The 22,068-nt window shown below is 35.1% G+C and overlaps 1 protein-coding gene across 6 annotated transcripts in view; it reads left to right on the forward strand.

The window, feature by feature from the left end:
- Positions 1-965: 965 nt before the first annotated feature.
- LOC126767919 (uncharacterized) overlaps positions 966-22,068 on the forward strand; it is a 68,300-nt gene continuing 47,197 nt past the window's right edge. For 2 of the 6 annotated variants that reach the window (XM_050485708.1, XM_050485754.1), the window contains exon 1: positions 966-1,356. In XM_050485708.1, coding sequence (XP_050341665.1) covers positions 1,089-1,356 — 268 coding nt within the window. In that variant the 5' untranslated portion in view covers positions 966-1,088. Of the gene's footprint in view, positions 1,357-1,417; positions 2,031-10,987; positions 11,529-22,068 lie in introns of those variants that run through there. The other 4 variants (XM_050485727.1, XM_050485718.1, XM_050485763.1 and 1 more) reach the window with 4 other exon arrangements.

Raw genomic sequence — 22,068 nt, forward strand, 5'->3', positions numbered from 1 at the left:
TAGATTTACGCTAAAATCTTCGTTAAAAGGAGTGTTCTGCAATATTTTATTTTGCACACATTCTTTTCTGCTCGAAAAGCTGTTCATTTGTCGGCATCGCCGATAACGCGTCACTATAGTGTAATAGAAACAAGTGTTTGCATAGAAGATTCTTTAATTTGAAGAGCTTTTTTCACGGAATTTGGCATGTATTATTGTCTAAGGAAATTATCTCCAAAGAAACTATTCAGATCGGATCATTATAACATATAGCTGGCTTACAAATTCAACGACTGTATTTCTTGTAAGGAATCTTTTGTATTTGTGAGGGGTATTTTAGCTTCGGTGCAACCAAATTTAACGGAATGGGCCATGAACTCAGAGAATTACGCTAGCTGATATAAATTCCTAGATTCTTGCAGCTTGAGATGCCATTCGCGATTGTGTTAAAGTCACTTAAATTATGCGACTGTAAGGGATTTTAAGTTTTTCATGCAACATGGCAACCCTGCTAATGCTATTTAATTTCCACTTCATTGTGCCAAAACAGCGATACAACTAAGTAAGGCACACGCACACACAAACGACACGCGAACCGAACTTTAAGCTGCAGCGCTACTGTGTAAGACAACGTGTAACCCGCACACCAGCAACCATACATACAGTTGGCCCACCCCCCACATACACATACCGAGAACGGTGCCAACGACACCAGCTGCCTTAGCATAGCCACGCTGTAAGGCAACATGCAACAGCACAAATCCAACGGCGGCAAGCGCCAACGCATGCAACGCGGGTGTGTTTTCATCTCAAACTACAATTAAATGCACAAATACGCCTAAACACGAGCATTTAGCCTACACGTGTGCGCGCGCCCACACTGCTATATGCGTGCATATGCCTATATACATGCATGCATGCACAATTCACTGTGCGCCCACAGTTTCGGAACGCTTTGTAGCAGTTTACAAGCGGTGCGCTAATGGTCGGCCGCACGGTCGCTCGGTCGGTCGATTGTTATTGTTTCGCCTGCGTGTCTGTGTTCAGTGCATTCGTGCATTGCTTGTTAGCCAACATATTTCTTTGTTGCAATTCGAGTTGCCAGTGAAATGTTGCCGGCTGGCCGCCTAGAACGTTGCGCGCCATCGTCTCGGTCTACAGCCGCCTCCGCCGCCGCTGCTGCCTCAGCGACGGGCGATTGCAACTTCGGTGCGCTTTGGTGGTTCTGGTGGTCGACGCTACACTTTGCCGCCATACTTGATGCGCTGCGGCCGGCCAGTGAGCGGCGTTTACGTTTGCGCCAACGTCAGCGCGCACGCCAGCGGCAGCGTCATCAAGGGCGCCAGCATTGTCTCTCAATTAAGTCCGCCATATGCAGTAAGTTACAAATTGCTGGCGCTTTATTAGGTTATTATTGTTGGTAGCAGACCGGTCATTGCCGCTGCGGCGCGTACGCCACTTCAAAACGACTCCACTGCGCGTTGCACTGCCAAGTAAGTGAAGAGTGTTTGCGCGTTGTTTTGTTTGCCGCCAGTGCTTTGTCGCCTTTGTCGTTATCGCTGTCGTTGCCGTCGAGAATCGACGTTATCGACTCGCAATTTTCCGCCTGCAGTTTTCCAGTTGAATTTCCATTTTCAATTTTCAGTTTCGGTTTTGGTTTCGGTTTCGTTGAATCGCTGGCGCATTACACGCTTGAATGCTTCGTCCGTCCAATTGACGTGTAACGGAATTTCGCTGTCATATGCTATGTTTGCTTCACATACGGCCACGCTGCGTTTTTGTGTCTAATTCGTGCGCGCAGTGCGTTTAGTAGATGTCGTCGAACTGTGCGCGTGTGGTGAGTTGTTGTTTCGAAACGCTTCAATTTGTTCGCGTTTATATGACGCTCGTGTTCTTTTATTACTCTGCGTAAATAAACTGTGTATCCGGCTGAATATACTTGCAGATAAAACGTGTGATTTACGGCTATAATTTTGGTTTGATTTTTAAACTCGAAATATTTGCGAAATGCATTCATCGATTTGTATATATTCGGATGTGCGTGCGTATGTGTTAGTTGATATTAGTATTTGCATTGTTTTATCAAAATATACAAGCGTTCACGCCAATAAGCTGAGTCACAATGGAATTTTCAACCATTGTCGGTTATTTGGCTTGTATCGCATAGATGCTACATCGCATCGCATCACTTCAAACGCTCAAAATCAACGACTTCCTGTTTGTTCTCTAAACATCGGCTGCATCGTAAATGTTTTAATAACAGAAAAAAGTATGACACAGTCGTCTCGTCACCGCTATTGTTGTTGCTGTTGTGTATCATATATTTTTTGTATGATTTCTTACATTCGTGCTAAGTTTAGGTTTCGTCATTGCTGGGGATCGTCACCATCCGAACAAATGGCGGCCACAAAAATTCAAAATAAATTACAGTACGGTATGACCTTATCTACCTTTAGCTAAAACTTCCCATCAAAGTAATATTCACACAGCGCTTCTAAAGGGTAAACGTAAATATAACTGACAGCTGGTACTTCGCTGGAAGTTTTGACGAAGTTCTACTCTTAATTGATGTATATTATTTCATAAAAAGTGGCATTAGAACAGAGCTTTAGCAAATTGCACTTTTTTGTTCCAAAATTGTTAGATTACGCACCGATTTTTGAATGGACATTACCCCTCTACATACATTCCTCGTTTTTGTGCAGCATTTGGGAGACATTTTTAAGGCCTAGTACTTTTGGTTCCGTTGGATCGGAAAGTTCGAGTAGTTTTGCGACTGAAACGAAAAATTGCTTTATACAACTTGAACCGCCCGTTTTTGGTGCTAAAAATGCTCTATGTGTACCCTTTACTCTCGTTTCATACACACCGAGACCTTTTGAGAAAATGAGAGGAAGATGTGTAGTTGCTCAGAGAACATCACTGCTTCTATAACAGATCATTTTAGGCCAGAGGGTGCTTATTGAATTTTAAATCAGAGTTTAATTCTTAAATGCCCTGAGACAGTTTGAAGCAAGCAAAGTAAGGTGTCTAGTTGCTGAGATGGAGCGTTTTGCACAAGCATGTGCTAATTGAGGAACCAGCCGTCTCCTTCGCTAGAATTTGTATTGTTATCGTCCGTATTCTCATATGAATCATATATTGGAACATGACGAGTGCTTAAAACAACGCGAATTTTCATTGAGAAAGGTCTTCAACTTCCACCTTGCTTTTTGCTTCTTATTAGCATATATGCGTGTATACTATACTTTATTTCTACAAATTTGGAATATACTTTATTATTTTTTATTTAAAAACCAAGAATTGGCATTTATTCATAAAGAAAATAAATATTTAAGTTAGAGTCAACCGGAAAATTCTGAAACTTACTCGCGACATTTAAATGGTTTTGCTGAAACAGACAATTTATTATCTTGCATCCTACATTGTATTTTTGCCATTAGTTATTAACGAAAAATAAATAAATAAAAACTATACGGTTGCGTTGGTTAAAAGCATTGCTTAGTCAGCAAAGTACCTTTTTGTTTATTTTCTTAAAGACACGAGTATTAATGTTTCGAAATTGTTTTCCCGCTTGGCTACCTGCGCTGCATTTTGTCATTGTAAAATATTGCATAAATAAATACAAATTCCCAATAAATCTTCAATAGCTGCAGTGTCTGGTATTTTCACATCTAAAATGGGCAGCTGACAAACATATGAGTCTAAAATATACAAATTGCATTCTTTAGTATATATAGTACTTATAGATAAATAAATTTCCAAATATTTTTCCTAAACAATTTCTACTGAGAATTACATCTTAGGAGCCCAAAGATGATTAAGTAGACCACAGCGTTCCAGTATTGTTGCCGAAATGCATTGAAATATGCAGATAAGAAGAAATAATATATTTAGCTTGTGTCCTTGAATTCAGCACAATCTTCGCAACGACAGTAAAAATTTGTTTTTTTTAACTGTAGGCTTAACTCAACTCCTTCTTTTTGGCTCCAAACCGGAAATGATTTTTTTTATTTTAATTTGAAAGCAAACTAAATAATGAAGAGCTCTTTGTAAGTAAGTAGCTAAGGTTTGTTGAATTCCGATAAGTAGGTTATTTTTAGCAAACCTTTTGACATCTAAAGCGCATGCAGCAGTCGATTCCTCACCTCTCTGTACGTTAAGTTTGGGCCCTGCTCTTTTGTCGAAAATTTAGTTATGAGTACCACAACAAGTTTTACAGTTGATTTGAATATATGAGAGTATGTGTATGATAATAAAGTGTTGCAACTGTTTGCCATTTTGGCTCCAATTGATTTTACCAGTCTATGTGGCTTATACCAGTTGCTTGTTCGATTCATTACTCTTCATTACGGTTAATGTGAATATAATAAGATATTGGATATCTCAGTAAAGTTAAGTAACCGTGTGCTTTCTGTCTACATTTGTTTATACCAGTTCAAGGGGCTGGTCAGCTTTTTGTTCGTTTCATTATTCTTCAAAAATTCAAAAATTTAGTAGTGCTTTCTAAATGTTTGAAACTTCATATCTTCGTGCTATTCTCTTACAGTCTCCGTGAAAAAGCAGTTTCTAATGTCGCTGAATAAAACACCAGGATCACTCGTATTTCCGATCTGATGATTGTCTTATGCCACATGTGTGAGAAATGTGACACTATTTATTTCTCAAATTCACAATGAGGAAATACTGCGAATATTTTTTTCTATAATATACTCTCCTTTCGGTGCAATACCCGAAAGGCATGTGAAAATACATCCATATTGCGTTTTACTTTAAAAATTATTGTATTTTATATTTATTGCCGTTTATAAATGAGCATTTAATTCCTTTGTTTTTATATCGCTTTTTTTCTGTGGCGAACGTTTAAAATTTAATTAGGACTATTTAATGCGGTCGCAATTCAATTTGGCAGCCGAAATATGAGCAACCATTAAAAATTTTCCACGAGCACATGAATCGTTAACACTAAGTGCGTGGCAATGGAGTTATGAGCCGTTGAATGGGTTTTTGATTGGTTTGTAATTTGCATAAACATGCAAAGGAATTGCTGTAATTTAGGGAAACGAATATAACTTATTGCACCTTTGTTTCAAGGTTATGTACTAATTCTGATAATCGATAATGGAAATGAATGGCACAAATACGAAAATATGTGCTCTATTTTATAGGCTAAGCTGTCTAGTATTATGTAAGATTAGTGTGTTTGGTGTAAGCACCCAAAGAGGATCTTTTGATGGTGTTTTTCAGTTATATACAATAAATAAATCAAATCGTTTTGATAACTAGAATTTTAAAAAAGTCTTGCTATATTTTCGCTAGTTGGCGCTAAAAGCGCGTAGTTCTAGTTTTATTCGTCGCATCGGGTCATGCTATTAAGTCATTCGTGAGTTATAGCGTCGCAAACATGGAGCAAAATAAAGAGAAAAGACGTTTTTTGACAACCCATTATGTATACAATCTTCTCACATAATTTATGCGTTTTTTCTGGTTTTTATTTCACAAATAGAAGTAGTTTCACTTAAAATGTTGAAGACATTTTGTTAGATAAAAAAGTTAGAAAGATTAAGTTTAGGTAAAACTTTCAGTGCTTCAGTAACTCTGAGTTTGATTTGATATTTATTTAGATATGTAAATTATATTTAAGGGAGTGTTCTGCCACAGCAGCCAATAATGTGGCCAATTTTTTCAAATTGTGTTGCCTGATTTCGACTATGTATTTGCCTATAAACACAAAGTGATAGAGTTGAAAACATGCTAAGATTATATTTGGTTGTTGACGGTTGGTTAAAAAGTGAAGCGCCGATCGCCAGACCGCAGACGGTCGCACTTAGGCTATCATTGTGAACGCGTGTGCCAACCAAATCAAGCTTTATCTAGCAACTCAGTGGGTGAAGATTATATGTTGTGGTAGCGTTTACACCAAACAGCAAAACTAATCGATAAACTCGAGTTTGTGAAAAAATTTGAAGGCACTTCGTACAACGCTTCGAACTATTTAGAGATATAGTATTTTTTAACATTCAGTTTCCAACATTGAAATTTCTAAAATTAATGTTAATTAAGTGCAATGAGGATCGGCATGTCAATGGTTGCGATAATAGCCACATCTTTCGTCTTTTAGCGTATTTTTATTATTGCACGTGTATTTAGTTATGCACGTTTATTAAGTGTTTAAAGTTGGCTGTGTTTATGCAAAATTCTTTTCGCACATTTCTTCAAATTAAGCTCACATATTCGCACAATAGCTGGAGTGAAAGAAATAAGAGAAAACTGAATGAAATGCTCACATTTTCCAAGCGCTTAAAGCGTATACGAGATTTTGCGCAAACAAAATCCATAGAAATTAAAAGCGACTAAAAAACATGCTCACAAACAAAACAAAAACAGAACAAGAGAAATGCATGAATAATAAATATATTGCCAAAGTAGAGAAAACATAAGTGAAAGCGAAAACGTTTTCAAAGCAATCGAATTCAAGTGAAATGAACTCAAATGGACGCGCAAAGCGAGTGGAACGAACCAACAGAACGATAGGGCAAGGTAGCGGCGATATGGTAGTGGAAAATCATTGGCTGTTGCCGGTGCAATAAACAAAATTAAAGCCAAAATATACATATGTTCCTCAGTCTGTGAGTACGTAGCAGTATGCAGGCAATATGACTATGAATACATTAGGGTGGTCCGTTGGTGAGGAGAAAATAGAATTTGCTGACTCCCTACAGTGTGTCTATCAAACCTAAGAGACTTATGCAAGTTTACAGTTGAAAATATTTTTTGGAGTGTTGCCACCTGTTTGGAAATTTAAAAATGTTATTGTTAATTTGTTGATACTAGTGAAATGTTTCGTTGTGAGCAGCGAATTAGAAATACTTACTTAAAAAAGTTAACATATTTTTAATAGCGTTGCCACCTGTTAATAATTGTTATGATCAATAAAGTACTACATATTATACATATACATATATGCAAGCAACCAAATAAATAGGTAAAAGAAAAAATTTCTATCAGAACTATTTATCTTTGTTATACAATTTTTTTTAAAGGTTTGCCACCTGTTATTAATTTCGGCCAGAGTTATTTATCGATGTTATACTATTTTTTTAAAGGTTGTTGGCATTTGATAAGATTAATAAAGTATCCACATATGAGCATCAAAATAAATAAGAAACAGAATTTTTTTGTTTGGCCATTTACCAATGAGGGTTGCCACCTGTTAGAAAATTTTTTGTTGTTATAGGCTCCGCGGTCGGTAACAAATATCTAGTGAAGGCAACTTAAAATTGTTATCAAAATTTTTTGTCTCTTTCGGTCTACCCTAATCCAAAAACATATTTGTAAAGAACAGAGGAACAAGAAGAAGAAAAAAATTCCTGGATGAGTGATTCGTCTACAAAAGAAATAGGCTGAAAAAACATTTCACTTCGACCAACTGACTGACTGACTGAGTGACTGATTGACAAGCCGGCAGACGGACGCCCAGTAAATGTCAGTCAAGTGGGCTTGATATTTGTATTATATTGAAGATACATTGAAATGGAAAAATAACAGCCTCGGTGGGCGCAGATCAACGCCAACAGACGATCAGTGACGGATAAGTGAAAATGCCAAATGCGTAATGAGTTTGACGGCTGCAAGCTTTGCAATTAAGAATAATAAAAAAAGTACAGTAAACACTGCCTAAACGCCATTGTTGGAAATGAAGAATTTGCAATAAATTCTGGCATACTTGAAAGTATACACACGCAGTTAGACAAAGTGTCTGCTAATGATAAAACTTACGAACACTAATAATAACTAATAATACCAACAACAACCGAAGCAATGACAGCAAGTGGCAAAACTCACGAATGCTGCTTAGTAAACAACATTACAACAGCGCCCAAGCAGCGCACAGAAGATATGCCGTGTGGCACTGGTTGGGGGTCATTCGGTGTTGGGCGCAGTTGGGCCAACGCGTTCATTGGCTTTAGTGGCTGTCAGCCAGTGCGCGCACAGCTGATTGAGTTCATGTGGCGCGGAAGGTTTACGAGCGCGCGCTTCTGTGTGTGCGTGCTTGCGGTGGCGTTCATATATTATATAATGTTGTCGGGTCGACGTTGCGCCATGTATGGGTTGCTGTCAGCGCTATTAAAGCCCCCCTGTCTCCGACACCTTTGTGTGCCGCCCATGCGCTGCCAATACAAATCGATACGAATTAACGAATTCGTTCGCAATTTTCAATTTTTCAAAACAAAAAAAAAGTAAAATAAACGCGCACACACAAGAGAATCCAAAACAAAGAAAAGTGTGTAAAAGAAAACGGTATAGAAAAAGCACAAGACGACGCGCCAAGCAATGGCGGCGAGTTGGTGAGTCGCGGGAGGAGGGCGCGCTAAACGCGCTGAACGCGCATTGTTAACGCTTTGCGACGCTGAAGTAACGAGCGCACTACGCGCCACAACTAGACACAAACGCCATTCAACACCACAGCCGAGAGCAGTGCACGCGTCAGCAAGTTTGTTTGTTGACGAAGCACCCACCGTATGGTGACTGCCAATATCAGTGGTATCGGCCAAATCGATGGCGACAGCACTGGCGTTGCAGTGTGCTATTGATGTTGAATTTGATGATGCCGTCACCCGCGTTGTGGTGACGATGACTACAGCAACAACACGAAAACATAACAGCAGCAATAGTGGCAGTGCAGTGACAGCAACAGCATCGACGACGGCGACTGTGACGGCACCAAGCGGATTCCGGCTTAACTAACTGCCGGGCAGCGGTGCTCTAAATACGCGAGTGACACGCGATGCAAGCTGGAAAAGTGCATTGATTAATTGAGAAAATTGTGTAGCAAGTTTTTTAGTGAATTACCAAAGAATTGTGCAATAAGTACGTTATCGTGCGAGAGCTAGAGCGCTGCCATGAAAAGTCTTGAAGAATAATTAAAAATATTTGTTATAGAAAATTCAATAAAATTCATGTGTGTGTGTATAACAACATTAATATTGGGTAATGAAATTGGAGTGGCGTTCAGTGAAAAAATTTCAATTGAAATTCCTTGCAAATCCATCAAAAAAATTTAAAAAAATTAAAAAAAAGAATTTAATTGTGCGAAACATATAAATATAGTTAGTGTCATATGATGTGCTTTCAGCTTTTTGCCGTGTCACCAATTTAATTTGAAAAATTCATAATGTTCGCTGTTATAAGAAATTCGCTTTTTAATAAGGAAGCTGCTGTTTTAAATTAACAAGCCAATTACGAGTGATTGTGAAGTGTGCGAACTTTTTTTATTAACGCCTCGTGAAATAAAAATTCTATAAAAAGTAAAAAAATAATGTCAATGTAATAAAATAATATATATTAGTTTAAATTAAAATAAAATTTAATAAACTAAAATAAAGTGAAAGGAGATGAAATAAAAATATAATAAAATAAGTTAAAATAAAATAAAAGTAAAATAAACTAAAATAAAATAAAATAAAGTAAAATAACATAAAAAGAGTGCTTACAAAATTTTTTACAAAAATGTGCATATAATTTAAAATATTATAAATTTTATTGATTAATATATCAATACATATTATTTTTTTTAGACTTTTAAGGTTTAATTCATCTTACTTTAGATCAACTTTTTGCAATTTTCTATGAAAGCCATAGCAACGTTCTTTAAAACGAAGTGAAAGCGGGTTATGCTGTTACATATAAGAATCCCCTTTTTATTGGCATAAACCATTTCAATATTACACAATTTAGCCGGTCAATTTATAAAGCAGAGACCAGATAAATCAAAATAAATGTACTGTGAGCCATCACCTGTCTTAAAAAATTAGCGTTGCTAAAAAAATTTGTAAGAATATTTTCATATCCGTAAAGTTCTTCCACGTATTTAAGGCATTGAGATTGTGAGATCGTAACATTTTTGTGGTCTTCGGCGATTCTCACCAACTACTTTAGTCATTAAGAGAAGAAATAATTTTTTGTTGTTATTGTTAATTTTGAGACATTTTATATGTTTCAAAATATTTTTCAGTATGTTGCATATGCTTTTACAGTTTTCTGCGGATAAAAGTCCGTGTGCCTCCATTTCTTTAAGCAGCTTCAGTCTTCATTAAAGAGAAGAGTCTCGAGAAACAAAACGGAGTTCTGATTAAGTTGAGATATATACTTGCATGTACTTATATTAGGCTGGGTCAAAAATAGAATATTTTTTTTTTGCTTCTTACTGTGAAAAATGGTTTGGCAGTAAATTTCATACAAATTTATGAGTTCTCAGATTTATAGAGATTTTTTTCTTCATTGCGTTATGAAATTCTTTAGAAAAATATACTATTTGTGAGCTAGGTATTTTAGATCTTCAAAGTTTTGCTTCAGTTACAGTCGATTAGCAGGATTTCAGAAACCGCTTACTGCACGCTTCTTATTTTTTATGTAGAAAAAATAAAGCCAGTCCGAGTCCAAAATAGTTTTTATATAATATTTTTAGATCAAAAAATTAATAAATTATGTTTAACAAAATTAAGAAAAAACTTACAGATCTATAATTATATATTTTTTAGAAACTCCGCAAAGCTAAACGAGCTGAGTTTTATAAAAAAAAATCTGCAAAAACTACAAAAAATATTTGATGAAGCTCAATTGCTTGGAAAAAAGTTAATGAAAAAAAAACTATATAAAAAAGTGAGAAAATAATAAAAATTCTCAGTGTAATCTAAAGCAAAAACATTAAAAAACAGGAAAGTAAATAAATATTAATTTAAAATAAAAAAAATCAGAGGAAATGTGAGAATTGATCGCTAAGAATTGGAAAGTTAATTGTGTGTGTAAGTTAATGCTTTAATCCAAAAAAGCATGCAAAGTATTTAATTAAAATATTTAGAAATAAAGATATTTTTTTTTAATAAATATGTACGATATTAAATAATATACAATTTCCTAATTACAAACCAAAAAATAAGTGAACTTTAATTATAATAATGAGCTCTAATTATAACAAAAAAGTACGCAGTAAAAAATTAATAATAAATAAATTTAAAAAAAATACGTTATTAAAGAACTTAAGTTGCAAACAGGCTGCTTAAATTCTGTGAATTGTTATTTAACAACACATTGTGTAAAAAAATTAAAAGCTGTGATGTGTGGTTATTGAAGTGATGCGATCACGCGATGTATGTAGGTGTTTAAAACATCATTTGCGAATTCAATTAATGTTATAAAATTTAAAATGTTTTCATGCAATTAATCCCAAGTGAGGTGACAGCCTAACACAATTGATTGTTTAACTAAGTGACATACAAAAATATATACCTACATATATGTAAAGTGCCGCCCACATACGCTCGCCCCTTGGAGTGCAAACACTTCACACAGCGCAACAGCGGGGACACACGGTGGCGACAAAGCGGACGACGCGGCATAGCGGAGCGACAGTTGGTGGTGAAAACGTGTCATGCATTGGCTCGATGGCAGCATTTCGCTGGATGAAAATTTAATTAGTGGACGCGTCAGCGGCGGCAGTAACGGTGAAAATAGCGACAGCAATCAAAGTAAAACATCATTGAAAGCAAGTAGGTTGCGTTGCGCGTCGGTGACATTTTAGGGGTGCCGATTGTGTAACGAACTCCCCCCACGCATTGTGGGTTTTGCATTTCAATTTCGATTTCGTTTTCGATTTCAATTACACTCTCTCAATACACACTCAACTTATTTACATATGTAACACTTGTTTACATGCCATTTTCAAATGTGTACATATGTATGCCGATATGTGCGTGCATTTGTAATGACAATGCAAATTGCCAGCGTAGCGAACTCACGTCTATTCGATTCTTTATTGAATTTATATGTATGGTTTTTAGAGCGGGTTGATTTAGCGGAAGCCAGAAAAAAAACGAGAAAATCGTACGGATCATTCTGAACCACTTTGCCTGAGAAACTATGAGTATAAAACTTGTTTCGAGCCAGCGATTTCGAAAGTAAAGGTTTTTAGTGATCATAAAGTTTTTTGTCCATTTTTGAGATATCGTTTGCATCGGACAACTATATCACATATCTTCCGCACAACCGATTATTAATAAATATTATTTAAACTTCGCCTTAAAAATCGCTGGCTCGAAACTGGTTTTAGACCCATAGTCCCTTAGGCTAAATTTTTCAGAATAATCCGTAGAACATTTCTCGCATACGCAATTTTATGAACAAAAAACGACCCGCCCTAATGATTTTCCAGTTTATTTCATAAAATCTGTTCAGGTAATTTAGCGTCAGTTTGCAATGCTCTACTCTGCGTGTGCTATTTAACGGAATATGCCGCCTGATATCCTGCGAGTATTTATCTGATTGTCCCATCGATAAAATATGAAAATTTATGGCAGTTGTTGCGTACTTGCTATGTGTGTGTGTAAATCATTTATGCATAGATAAGTTCTTCCAGAAAAAAAGTCATTAATTAATAAATACAATATAATTAAATTCATTATGTGAAAATAATTAAATATTAAATAATTAAAATCATTATACATGAATTATTAAATAACAAGAGCGGTGACTTACTAACTTTACTTTTTCAAAAAATATACGTTTACATTTCACCAACAAAATATACTTATATCAATTAGCAAACAGAAGATGTAATTATCTTCATTAATTCATATGACCTGGCGGCATGCTAACAACACGGCTGAACACGAAGTTGCTATAAAGCGAGGCTCAACTTCGTCTTCTCAATGTGATTCCGATTCTCAAAAAGTTTAATCATATTGAAATAATTGAGAGTTAAGAGGTACAAATATTGATACTTTTCCTGTTCTTTCTCATGAAATTTATCGCTTTTGATTGCTGTTGTTAATTCGCATACATCACATCACTGAAATCATATCACCTTATTCATATGCTATAAGCTCAAGCATAAATGTTATTGTTTTATTACACTATTGTTTATACAAAGTGATTCATATCAATTCATCAAAGCCCAACGCATCTTTTTACCAATCACAAAGTTTCATTGAAAAATATGACATCACCACATGACATAATATCACATCGCATTTATTTTCAAAGCAATTCTATTATTCCCTATTCAAAAGCACGCCAACTTCACATCAAATAGTTTAAATTATAACACAACATTGCCACATCGTATCGTTTAAGTCGTAGTAGTATCGAAAAATGTCACATCACCACATAACATAATATCACATCTCATTCATTTTTAAAGCAATTCTATTATTCCCTATTCAAAAGCCCGTCAATTTTGATTTGAAGTAAATCGTTTAAATTATATCACATCATTACCATTGCATCAGATCGTTTAAATCATGGCATGTCAAATGTTATTTAAATATAAAGCAATTTAAATATTAATATTTATAATATTATAATATTTAAATATAAAGCAATTTGCTTATTCTCTTTTCATTTAAAAGCATGCCATCTTCGTATCAGTTCCTTTAAATTATATCACGTAATTTCCACATCTCATCGTTTAAATAATAACGAAAAATGTCACATCACCACTTGACATAATATCACCTCTCAATTCAAAAATCAATTGCTTATTCCCTTTTCGTTTTAAAAGCACGTCAACTTCACATCAGATCGTTTGAATTGTATCACATCCACATCATATGGTTTAAATCATAGCAAGTGAAATCATCATATCACATCTACGAAATCAGATTTTCCACAATATATCATTCTAGTTTGTTTTACATAATTTCTTTAAAAAAATTAAATCAATTCACACAACCTTAATTTTCTACCCCATATCTTTGTATCATAAGGTATTATACATACCTTAACCCCACATCCAAACTGATATTTTTCTACAATTCGATTATGATATAAAAGGTACGCTCTGTATATCTTTTCTACAACTTTTCTAATTAACAACTTATATTACTTCCTCTTGCCATTGTCAAACGCTCAACACATTACTCATTCAGATCATATTAAAGCATTTTGTCACTTCATCATCATCAGATCGAAATCATATTATCTCGCAGTATTATATCATAGGACATTAACTTAAGTTAATAAAAATTTTGTCAAATTGTAATATAAAACATCATTTACCTTCTTCCAACACATGATATCACATCACGCAAATAACATTCACCTTTAGCGCATCACATCATAGTTTCCTAACTTATATCAAATTCCAATATAACGACAAATCATTAAGAGAGTTTTTTCAAGTTTTACAAGTTATTTGTTATAAATTATCACATCACTCATTTTTCCTTTCCACAAAACTCATTAAGACAGCACATCACAAATCACGTGCGACTCATATGATATTTTTCCTACCATTTCCAAGTATACAAACTATTACTAATTACGTTTTTATTCAATGTATGCATCACAAATCACACTCAAGTTTAATATAATGCAAATGAAATCATTGAAATTACATCATATGATGTCAATCACAACACAGCGTCTGATATCACATCATACCTATAATGACATTATCTTATATCGTTTTAAATAAAATAACATCACTTCATGCCATCTCAAAAGGCACATCATAATCTTATCACTTCACATAAGATATCTCACACGCTTTCTAATGTGATAATCTCACAACAGGTGACATAATAACACACGAACTAAAAGTATTTTGAAAGTAAGTGAGAATATTTATGGAATTCATATGTGCACAATGGTGCGCTCATGCATCAAATCGTCTATTGAATTGCTTTTTCCAGTTAAAATCAACTGAATTGTTTTAAACTGACTACAATGTGCAATGAAATACAGTTAAATATTTATAATGTATTTTATAATTAGAAATTGCGTTAGGCGCTGCGCAACCGTTGTACTCACACGTTGCCACACTAAATGAAAAAAAAACGTAATAATATCATTGCTTTTGCTTTTTGTTTGCTTAAATACACACCAACATCATATTGTGCTCATTTATAAAACAATCAAGTCGCGCCTTTGATATGCGTTCGAGTATGAAAGGCAATTGTTCGGTTATTTAAAGATCTTTCAAGTGTACATTTAATTAGGAATATTCAATTTTCAATGAAATAAAACGTTCGTTGAATAACTTTAAAAAGCCAAACAAAAAATTAATAATTAATGAAGCAATGACTTGTGAGCTAAAATGTGCACGTGAATACATATTTATATATGAGATTTAATATATATTTATGTATATGTATATGTGTATGTGCGTGCCTGCGTGCATGTACTGCACATTATATTTGTCGTAAATAAGTATACGAAAGTCAATAAAATATTTATATTGTTTTGCTTTGTCAGACACAGGGTGCATTCTCAGTGTCTCTTGAAATGATTGAGCTGGCGTGAAAGTGTTGTGATACGCCAATATTTGCATTATACTATTTTTCCATTTCAAAAAATGCTTTCGAATAGCTTCAAGAACCAACAGAAATATATAAATCTCAAGCAAAACTTTCTTACTAGAATTAATTTAGTTAAAATGCCTCACCCTGTACTTTACAAGTCGAAATGTGTTGCTCTTAGTTCGAACATCTTCTCGCCGATTCCCCAGGCCGCATTGAATTAAGTACCATTTCCGTGCTTTAATGAAACAATAATTTTTTTCTTTTCATTATTCTTTCTTTTCTGTGTACTTACCGGTTCCAACATCCATACATATAAATATATGATTTTTTAAGAGCTTGATAACTTTTTTAAAAAAAAAAACGCATAAAATTTGCAAAATCTCATCGGTTCTTTATTTGAAACGTTAGATTGGTTCATGACATTTACTTTTTGAAGATAATTTCATTTAAATGTTGACCCCGGCTGCGTCTTAGGTGGTCCATTCGGAAAGTCCAATTTTGGGCAACTTTTTCGAGCATTTCGGCCGGAATAGCCCGAATTTCTTCGGAATGTTGTCTTCCAAAGCTGGAATAGTTGCTGGCTTATTTCTGTAGACTTTAGACTTGACGTAGCCCGCATGATCTTGGTGGCCAACTGCCCATGCATCCCGAAAAATGCACTGTTTGGTGTGGTTTGTACGCTGGTGGAATCATTGGACCGTATTTTTTCAAAGATGCTGTTGGACGCAACGTTACGGTGAATGGCGATCGCTATCGTTCGATGCTAACAAACTTTTTGTTGCCAAAAATGGAAGAACTGAACTTGGTTGACATGTGGTTTCAACAAGATGGCGCTACATGCCACACAGCTCGCGATTCTATGGCCATTTTGAGGGAAAACTTCGGAGAACAATTCATCTCAAGAAATGGACCCGTAAGTTGGCCACCAAGATCATGCGATTTAACGCCTTTAGACTATTTTTGTGGGGCTACGTCAAGTCTAAAGTCTACAGAAATACGCCAGCAAAATTTCCGAAGAAATTCGGGCTATTCCGGCCGAAATGCTCGAAAAAGTTGCCCAAAATTGGACTTTCCGAATGGACCACCCAAGACGCAGCCGCGGTCAACATTTAAATGAAATTATCTTCAAAAAGTAAATGTCATGAACCAATCTAACGTTTCAAATAAAGAACCGATGAGATTTTGCAAATTTTATGAGTTTTTTTTTAAAAAAAAGTTATCAAGCTCTTAAAAAATCACCCGATATATATAAGCACGAGCAACAACACAAATGCGTGGAATATTTCAATGGATATTTTTATTTGGCCATAACGCATATTGATCGAAATATTTATTTACACAAGCTGTTTGCAAAAAACCAAAAACAAAAAAAATAAATAAATAAATGTAAATAAAATTGTGCTCTGTTAAGCCTCTAGAATTTGATAATTTTATTTTTATGGTTTACCGAAAATTGGTATATTATTTTTGTTTGCTTTTTCCCAATAACGTTTTTCACACGCGATTACTTTTTTTTATATGCGCCGCGTTTGTTCTGTGTGATTTGAAGGATTTGATGAGTTGAGTTGAAGGTTTAAGGTGAAAAAAATTGGTGAATTTGTGTTTATTGTTTTACGTAGTGTTTAAAATTGGCTGTGACTTTGACCACAAGATTCATGTAGACAATATAATTCTGTTTTGCAGGCATTTGCTTGGAATATTTGGAAGATTAGTAGCAGCGATACTTTGGCACAGCTGCCGCAAGGCGATATTTAGCCTTCTGCAGAGGAATTTATATGTTTTTAGATAGATCGCAAAGGTCGTAAAATATATCCGAGGCCAAAAAGTCAAAATTTAGCCTTCTGAAAAAAATCATATGCTTTTAGACAGGTCACGAAGACCTTTTTCAATAAAGTATACCCCTTACACAATGTTTATATAACTTAATTTTCTCTTGTTAGCTAGCTATATTTTCCATTTACATTATGATTATCGCTCAAATTTATAGTCCTCTTGTTGGTCTAACCACACACCACTCTTGATCAGGAACTTGTTTTTAGTTACAAAAATGTTTCAGCTTTGTTTCAAAAATATGTTTAATATTATGTATAAGGTTGTCAAATATCTCCCTTCAGCTCTTTTGCTCTTTATTCAATGCTTTATAAAAAGTGTTACAGTGATCGGATTTAGTTCAAATATGCGCCGTTTCGTTCGATAATCTGTTTCCATCTAGACGGCAACTTCATAGCACCCCCCTCGTAGAAGCCCCCTTCTTATTTGCGAAGTACTCGGACAGCCACTTTTCACAAGCATCTTTTGAGTTAAACTTTACACCAACAAGGGCCATCGCCATGGACAGGAACAGGTGGTAATCACTTGACGCTGGTGGATGTGATAAAACCTTCCATCCGACCTCCCGTAGCTTCTGACGAGTCATCAACGAAGTGTGTGGTCTAGCGTTGTCCTGGTGGAACACTACACCCTTCCTGTTGGCCAATTCTGGACGCTTCTGGTCGATCGCCTGCTTCAAGCGGTCCAGTTGTTCGCAGTAGATGGTAGAGTTAAGCGTCTGTCTATATGGGAGCAGCTCATAGTGGATGATTCCTTTCCAATCCCACCAAACACACAGCAAAACCTTCCTGGCCGTCAATCCCGGCTTGGCCACTGTTTGGGATGATTCACCGGCCTTCGACCACGATCGTTTGCGCTTGATATGGTCATATGTGATCCATTTTTCGTCACTTCAAAAATCGGTCGAGTTCGTTCCGTTTCAGCAGCATATCGCCGGCGTTGATTCGTTCCAGAAGGTTAATCTCACGGAACGTTTCTCTAGCGGATTTACTTTCAACGAAAGAAAACTTCATGTTTACACGTCTATAACTATTGAACGCAATATCCAAACTAATCATGCATAGCGTCGTTTTGTAGGTTATGTCAAGACCTTTCAAAGATGTATAGTATTGCCAGATACGAGCTCTTTAGCGCTTTCTACATAGCCGCGAAATTCAAAAGACAAAAAGGCGGAAGGGAGATATTTGACAACCTGATTCACCAAATATATGAGAGTATCGAATCGAACAACCAGCTGATATAAGTAAATCACACAAAATGGTATAAGCAACTATAAATTCATTGTTTTGTATTTTATCATGCACAACATCAAAAATGACAGTTTGTGTAATATATTTGCGAATTTCACAGTTGCTGGAGTTGGCACCCACCATTCAACAATTACTGACTTTTCAAAATGCCCTCGTAATGAGAAAATACATACATAGCTAAACTCTACACCATTCAACATCCGTGTGTTATTCAATTGTAGGAAAATCCAAATCGCAAAAATCGGTTTACGTACAAGTATATCACACCTTCTCAATCAGTGTTTAGTCTATTTATTTAGCGGCTACAATTGTTCTTCGCGAACAATAAAAACTTTCCCAAATTCCCAAACATTATAATGATTCATTGCATTTTTTATTTATTTCTGGCTTAATAGCGCTATTCGCACGTTTTCGTAAATATTTACAATAAAATTCGATAGGTTAGTGTGGAAGTTAAATAATTGCTTAAAATAAAAAAGTAATAATCCACAAAAATTTGCGAAAATAATTCAAAAGAATTTCAACGCTGAGTTGAAACCGCCGCAAAGCTATATTTGGCCGTACAAAGCGCGCATCTCAGGTTTCCAAAAAAAAAAAGAAAAATTGGAAAAGTTTTGTATTTCAAATTTTCGCTCCAGCAATGCCCGGTGTCAATTATTTTGTATTTACATGCGAAATTATGTGTGTACTATGTATGTATATAGTGCTCCTTTACACCGCTGCTGTGGTGTTGATGACTACTCAATCATTTCTTGTGTGTTATTTATTCAATTAATTTGTTTTTGTACACATGCCTGTGTGTGCAAGTGTGTGTAATGAATGTGGTCCGTCACTCCTAAAATAGTTTATTTTACATTTTTTTGGTCACTTTGTGTTTGTTTATTAGACTTTCGGCGCGTCACAGCCCGGCGGTGTGGTCGCGTTGCAAGCGTTTCGTCGCTCTTTCTGAATTCGTATGCATTTCGTTCTAGGTGCAGGCGAAAATCGATTTTGATTTTTGACACATTAAAAAATGCGTTTAAATATAAACATGGCACACAAAAACAGCCAGTACTTTGAGTAGCGGAGAAGAGAGGCGCTTGAGTGTGCGACCAAATAATTACTTTGTAGTCAGTTGGGTACACTGAGTGAAATATTCAGGTGTATACGGACAACTTTAAAAATAAAAATAAATTATTAGGTGCATGATGGCGAGACGTTCTTCGAAGAGAACTCCAGCGATTTTGATACTAGCAACCGGAAGTTACACGCCAAGCCTTTTCAAGTCGACTACATGCGCTGGGAATGCTTCAAACCAACAAATAAGTGCTGGATGACAACGTTTGACCTCACGTTTCCAAACCCTTTAAAACCTACCTGGAAGTGTTTAAATGGGATGTCCTTCCCCTTTCGCCATATTCCCAAGATATTGTACCGTCGCTTATTATTTGTTCCGTTCTCTGTCACATGGTGTGGCTCATAATTAGTTCCACTCACAAGACGACGAAGAAAAATGGCTTGATTCTTGCATAGCATCACAAAATGAACAATTTTCCTGTAATGATTTTCGAACTTTGCCAGAAACATGGCAAAAGGTTGTGACTAGCGTTGGGCAATACTTCGAACAATTCTTTTGTAACCGTTTCCTTACAATAAAATTGCATTTGCATTACGAAAAAAAAATCAGAATTTAGTTGAGCACATAATATCATTAAAATAAAATAAAATAAAATCAATATTATTCTAGGAGTTAAAAGTAAATGTTTTTTCTACTCTCAACTATGGTTCATTTAATTTGAGCGGTTTTTCAATAAATGTTTATAGCGAAGTAATTTTATGAGACCTATGTCGAGATTCTTTCCTGCTGATGGCAATTTTTTGTTACTCTTCATTATCCTCGCCTCCTCAACACATCTCAATGAGGAGCTGTATGGAACGATCTTTTTTGTGCGCCCAATTTGGTTGTTCATATATATTATATATATGTCTTTATTTGTTCGATTCGCTGGAGAGTAACGCTTGGCCAATCGAAGACAGCTATTAATGCCTTCTAACTCTCCGTAATTTTTCACCATGATCTTCTTAACTGAATATCTCAGCTAAAATCGTTCAATGGAATAAAGGAAATATATTATTTTATCTCATATTAGTCTCCGCTTCCAACATAGCATCTCTTTTACCTCATGGTCCAAGTTTTTAAATATTTGTATTTTATTTTTCTAATTTCAAGCATTTACGAATTTTCTGAAGGTGGAAAGACAGTACGGATACCATAAATATTAATTAACTTTTTTAGTAATTGAACTCCATACAATCGTGTATTTCAGATTATTATTATATAATTTGTAACACCCAAAAGAAAACGTCAGCAGCTGAGTCAATTTTGCTGTGTCCATAAATCCAGTATATATGTAAATGAGCTAGTTCCTCAGTTTTTGAGATATCGGTCTGAAAGCTTGCACTCGTGTTTTTCTTAACAAGAGACTCATTTGTTGAAACCATTGATTTCGGACCATTATAGCATATAGCTGTCATACAAACTGAACGATCGGCATCTAGTCCTTGTATGGGAAATTTTTTCATTTGATGAGATGTCTTCACAAAATTTGGCTTCGGTTATTGTCTAAGACATTAATGCAATCTTCGAAGAAATTGTTCAAACCGTAACACTTTAACATATAGCTGTAATACAAACTGAACGATCGGAATCAAGTTCTCATAAGGAATCATTTGTATTTGTGAAGGGTATTGTAGTTTCGGTGCAACCGAATTTATCGTTTTTTTTTCAAATTTTTTTTATCTGTGGCTTAATAAAAATGCTGAAGCTTTTTTATTTTCTTCAGTGTACATCACAAAGTAAAAAAATCAGCCAGCGAAATTAATTTTGATATTACCAATGATACAATTTCTCTGAACGACTAAAGATGCACATAAAATGTCCAATAAATTATTCTAAAACACATAAATGTGCAAGAGAACATACAGACATACATAGCTATTTGCATATAAAGTTAGTTCAACATGAAAAACACATTAAGTACTGTTCGCGGGTAAAATCTTTGCTCTAAATTTTGAATTAATTTAGTTTTTTTTTTCAAAAAAAAAAAAAAAATTGGAAAATCATATGTTAGAAGTGTATACAAGCTTATATTTTCATTCTAGATAAAATTGCCGACTTTAAATTTCAAATGAGTTACAAAATGTTTAACCACTACTTACCATCCAACAAAGCCATTTTTAAAGAAGATACGTTTTTTATCTAAAAATACTTTATTCAGTCAAATCATGATGATTTGACGCGCTAAGAGGCTTTATATCAAATTTTTATAATTTAAAATTTAACATTAAAATATCTTGAATAATTACGAAGTGGACTTAATGTGTTTTTCATGTCAGCGAGTGACGAGCTCTAAAGCACATAGCAATAAAGCAAGGCAATGAGTTATAATTCAGCTTGCATGTAGATAAATAATATATACTCACACTTGCATATACATATGTACGTACATAAATAATACGTAATATTAGAAGCAGCAAATAAAGAAAGAACGAAATGTGTATGTATGTATTTCTACTGGCTTGAGTGTGCCACAATTGCTTACAAAGCAGATGCGAGTGATGTGCAAGCAACACCTAACAGCAAATACTTACGAGTATGTAAGGCAAAAACCACAGCAACAATATCGTGCTGAGACCACAACAACAATATTAATAGCAAGAATTGCAGTGAG

This window comes from Bactrocera neohumeralis, chromosome 2 (genome assembly GCF_024586455.1).
Source record: "Bactrocera neohumeralis isolate Rockhampton chromosome 2, APGP_CSIRO_Bneo_wtdbg2-racon-allhic-juicebox.fasta_v2, whole genome shotgun sequence".
Lineage (NCBI taxonomy): Eukaryota > Metazoa > Arthropoda > Insecta > Diptera > Tephritidae > Bactrocera > Bactrocera neohumeralis.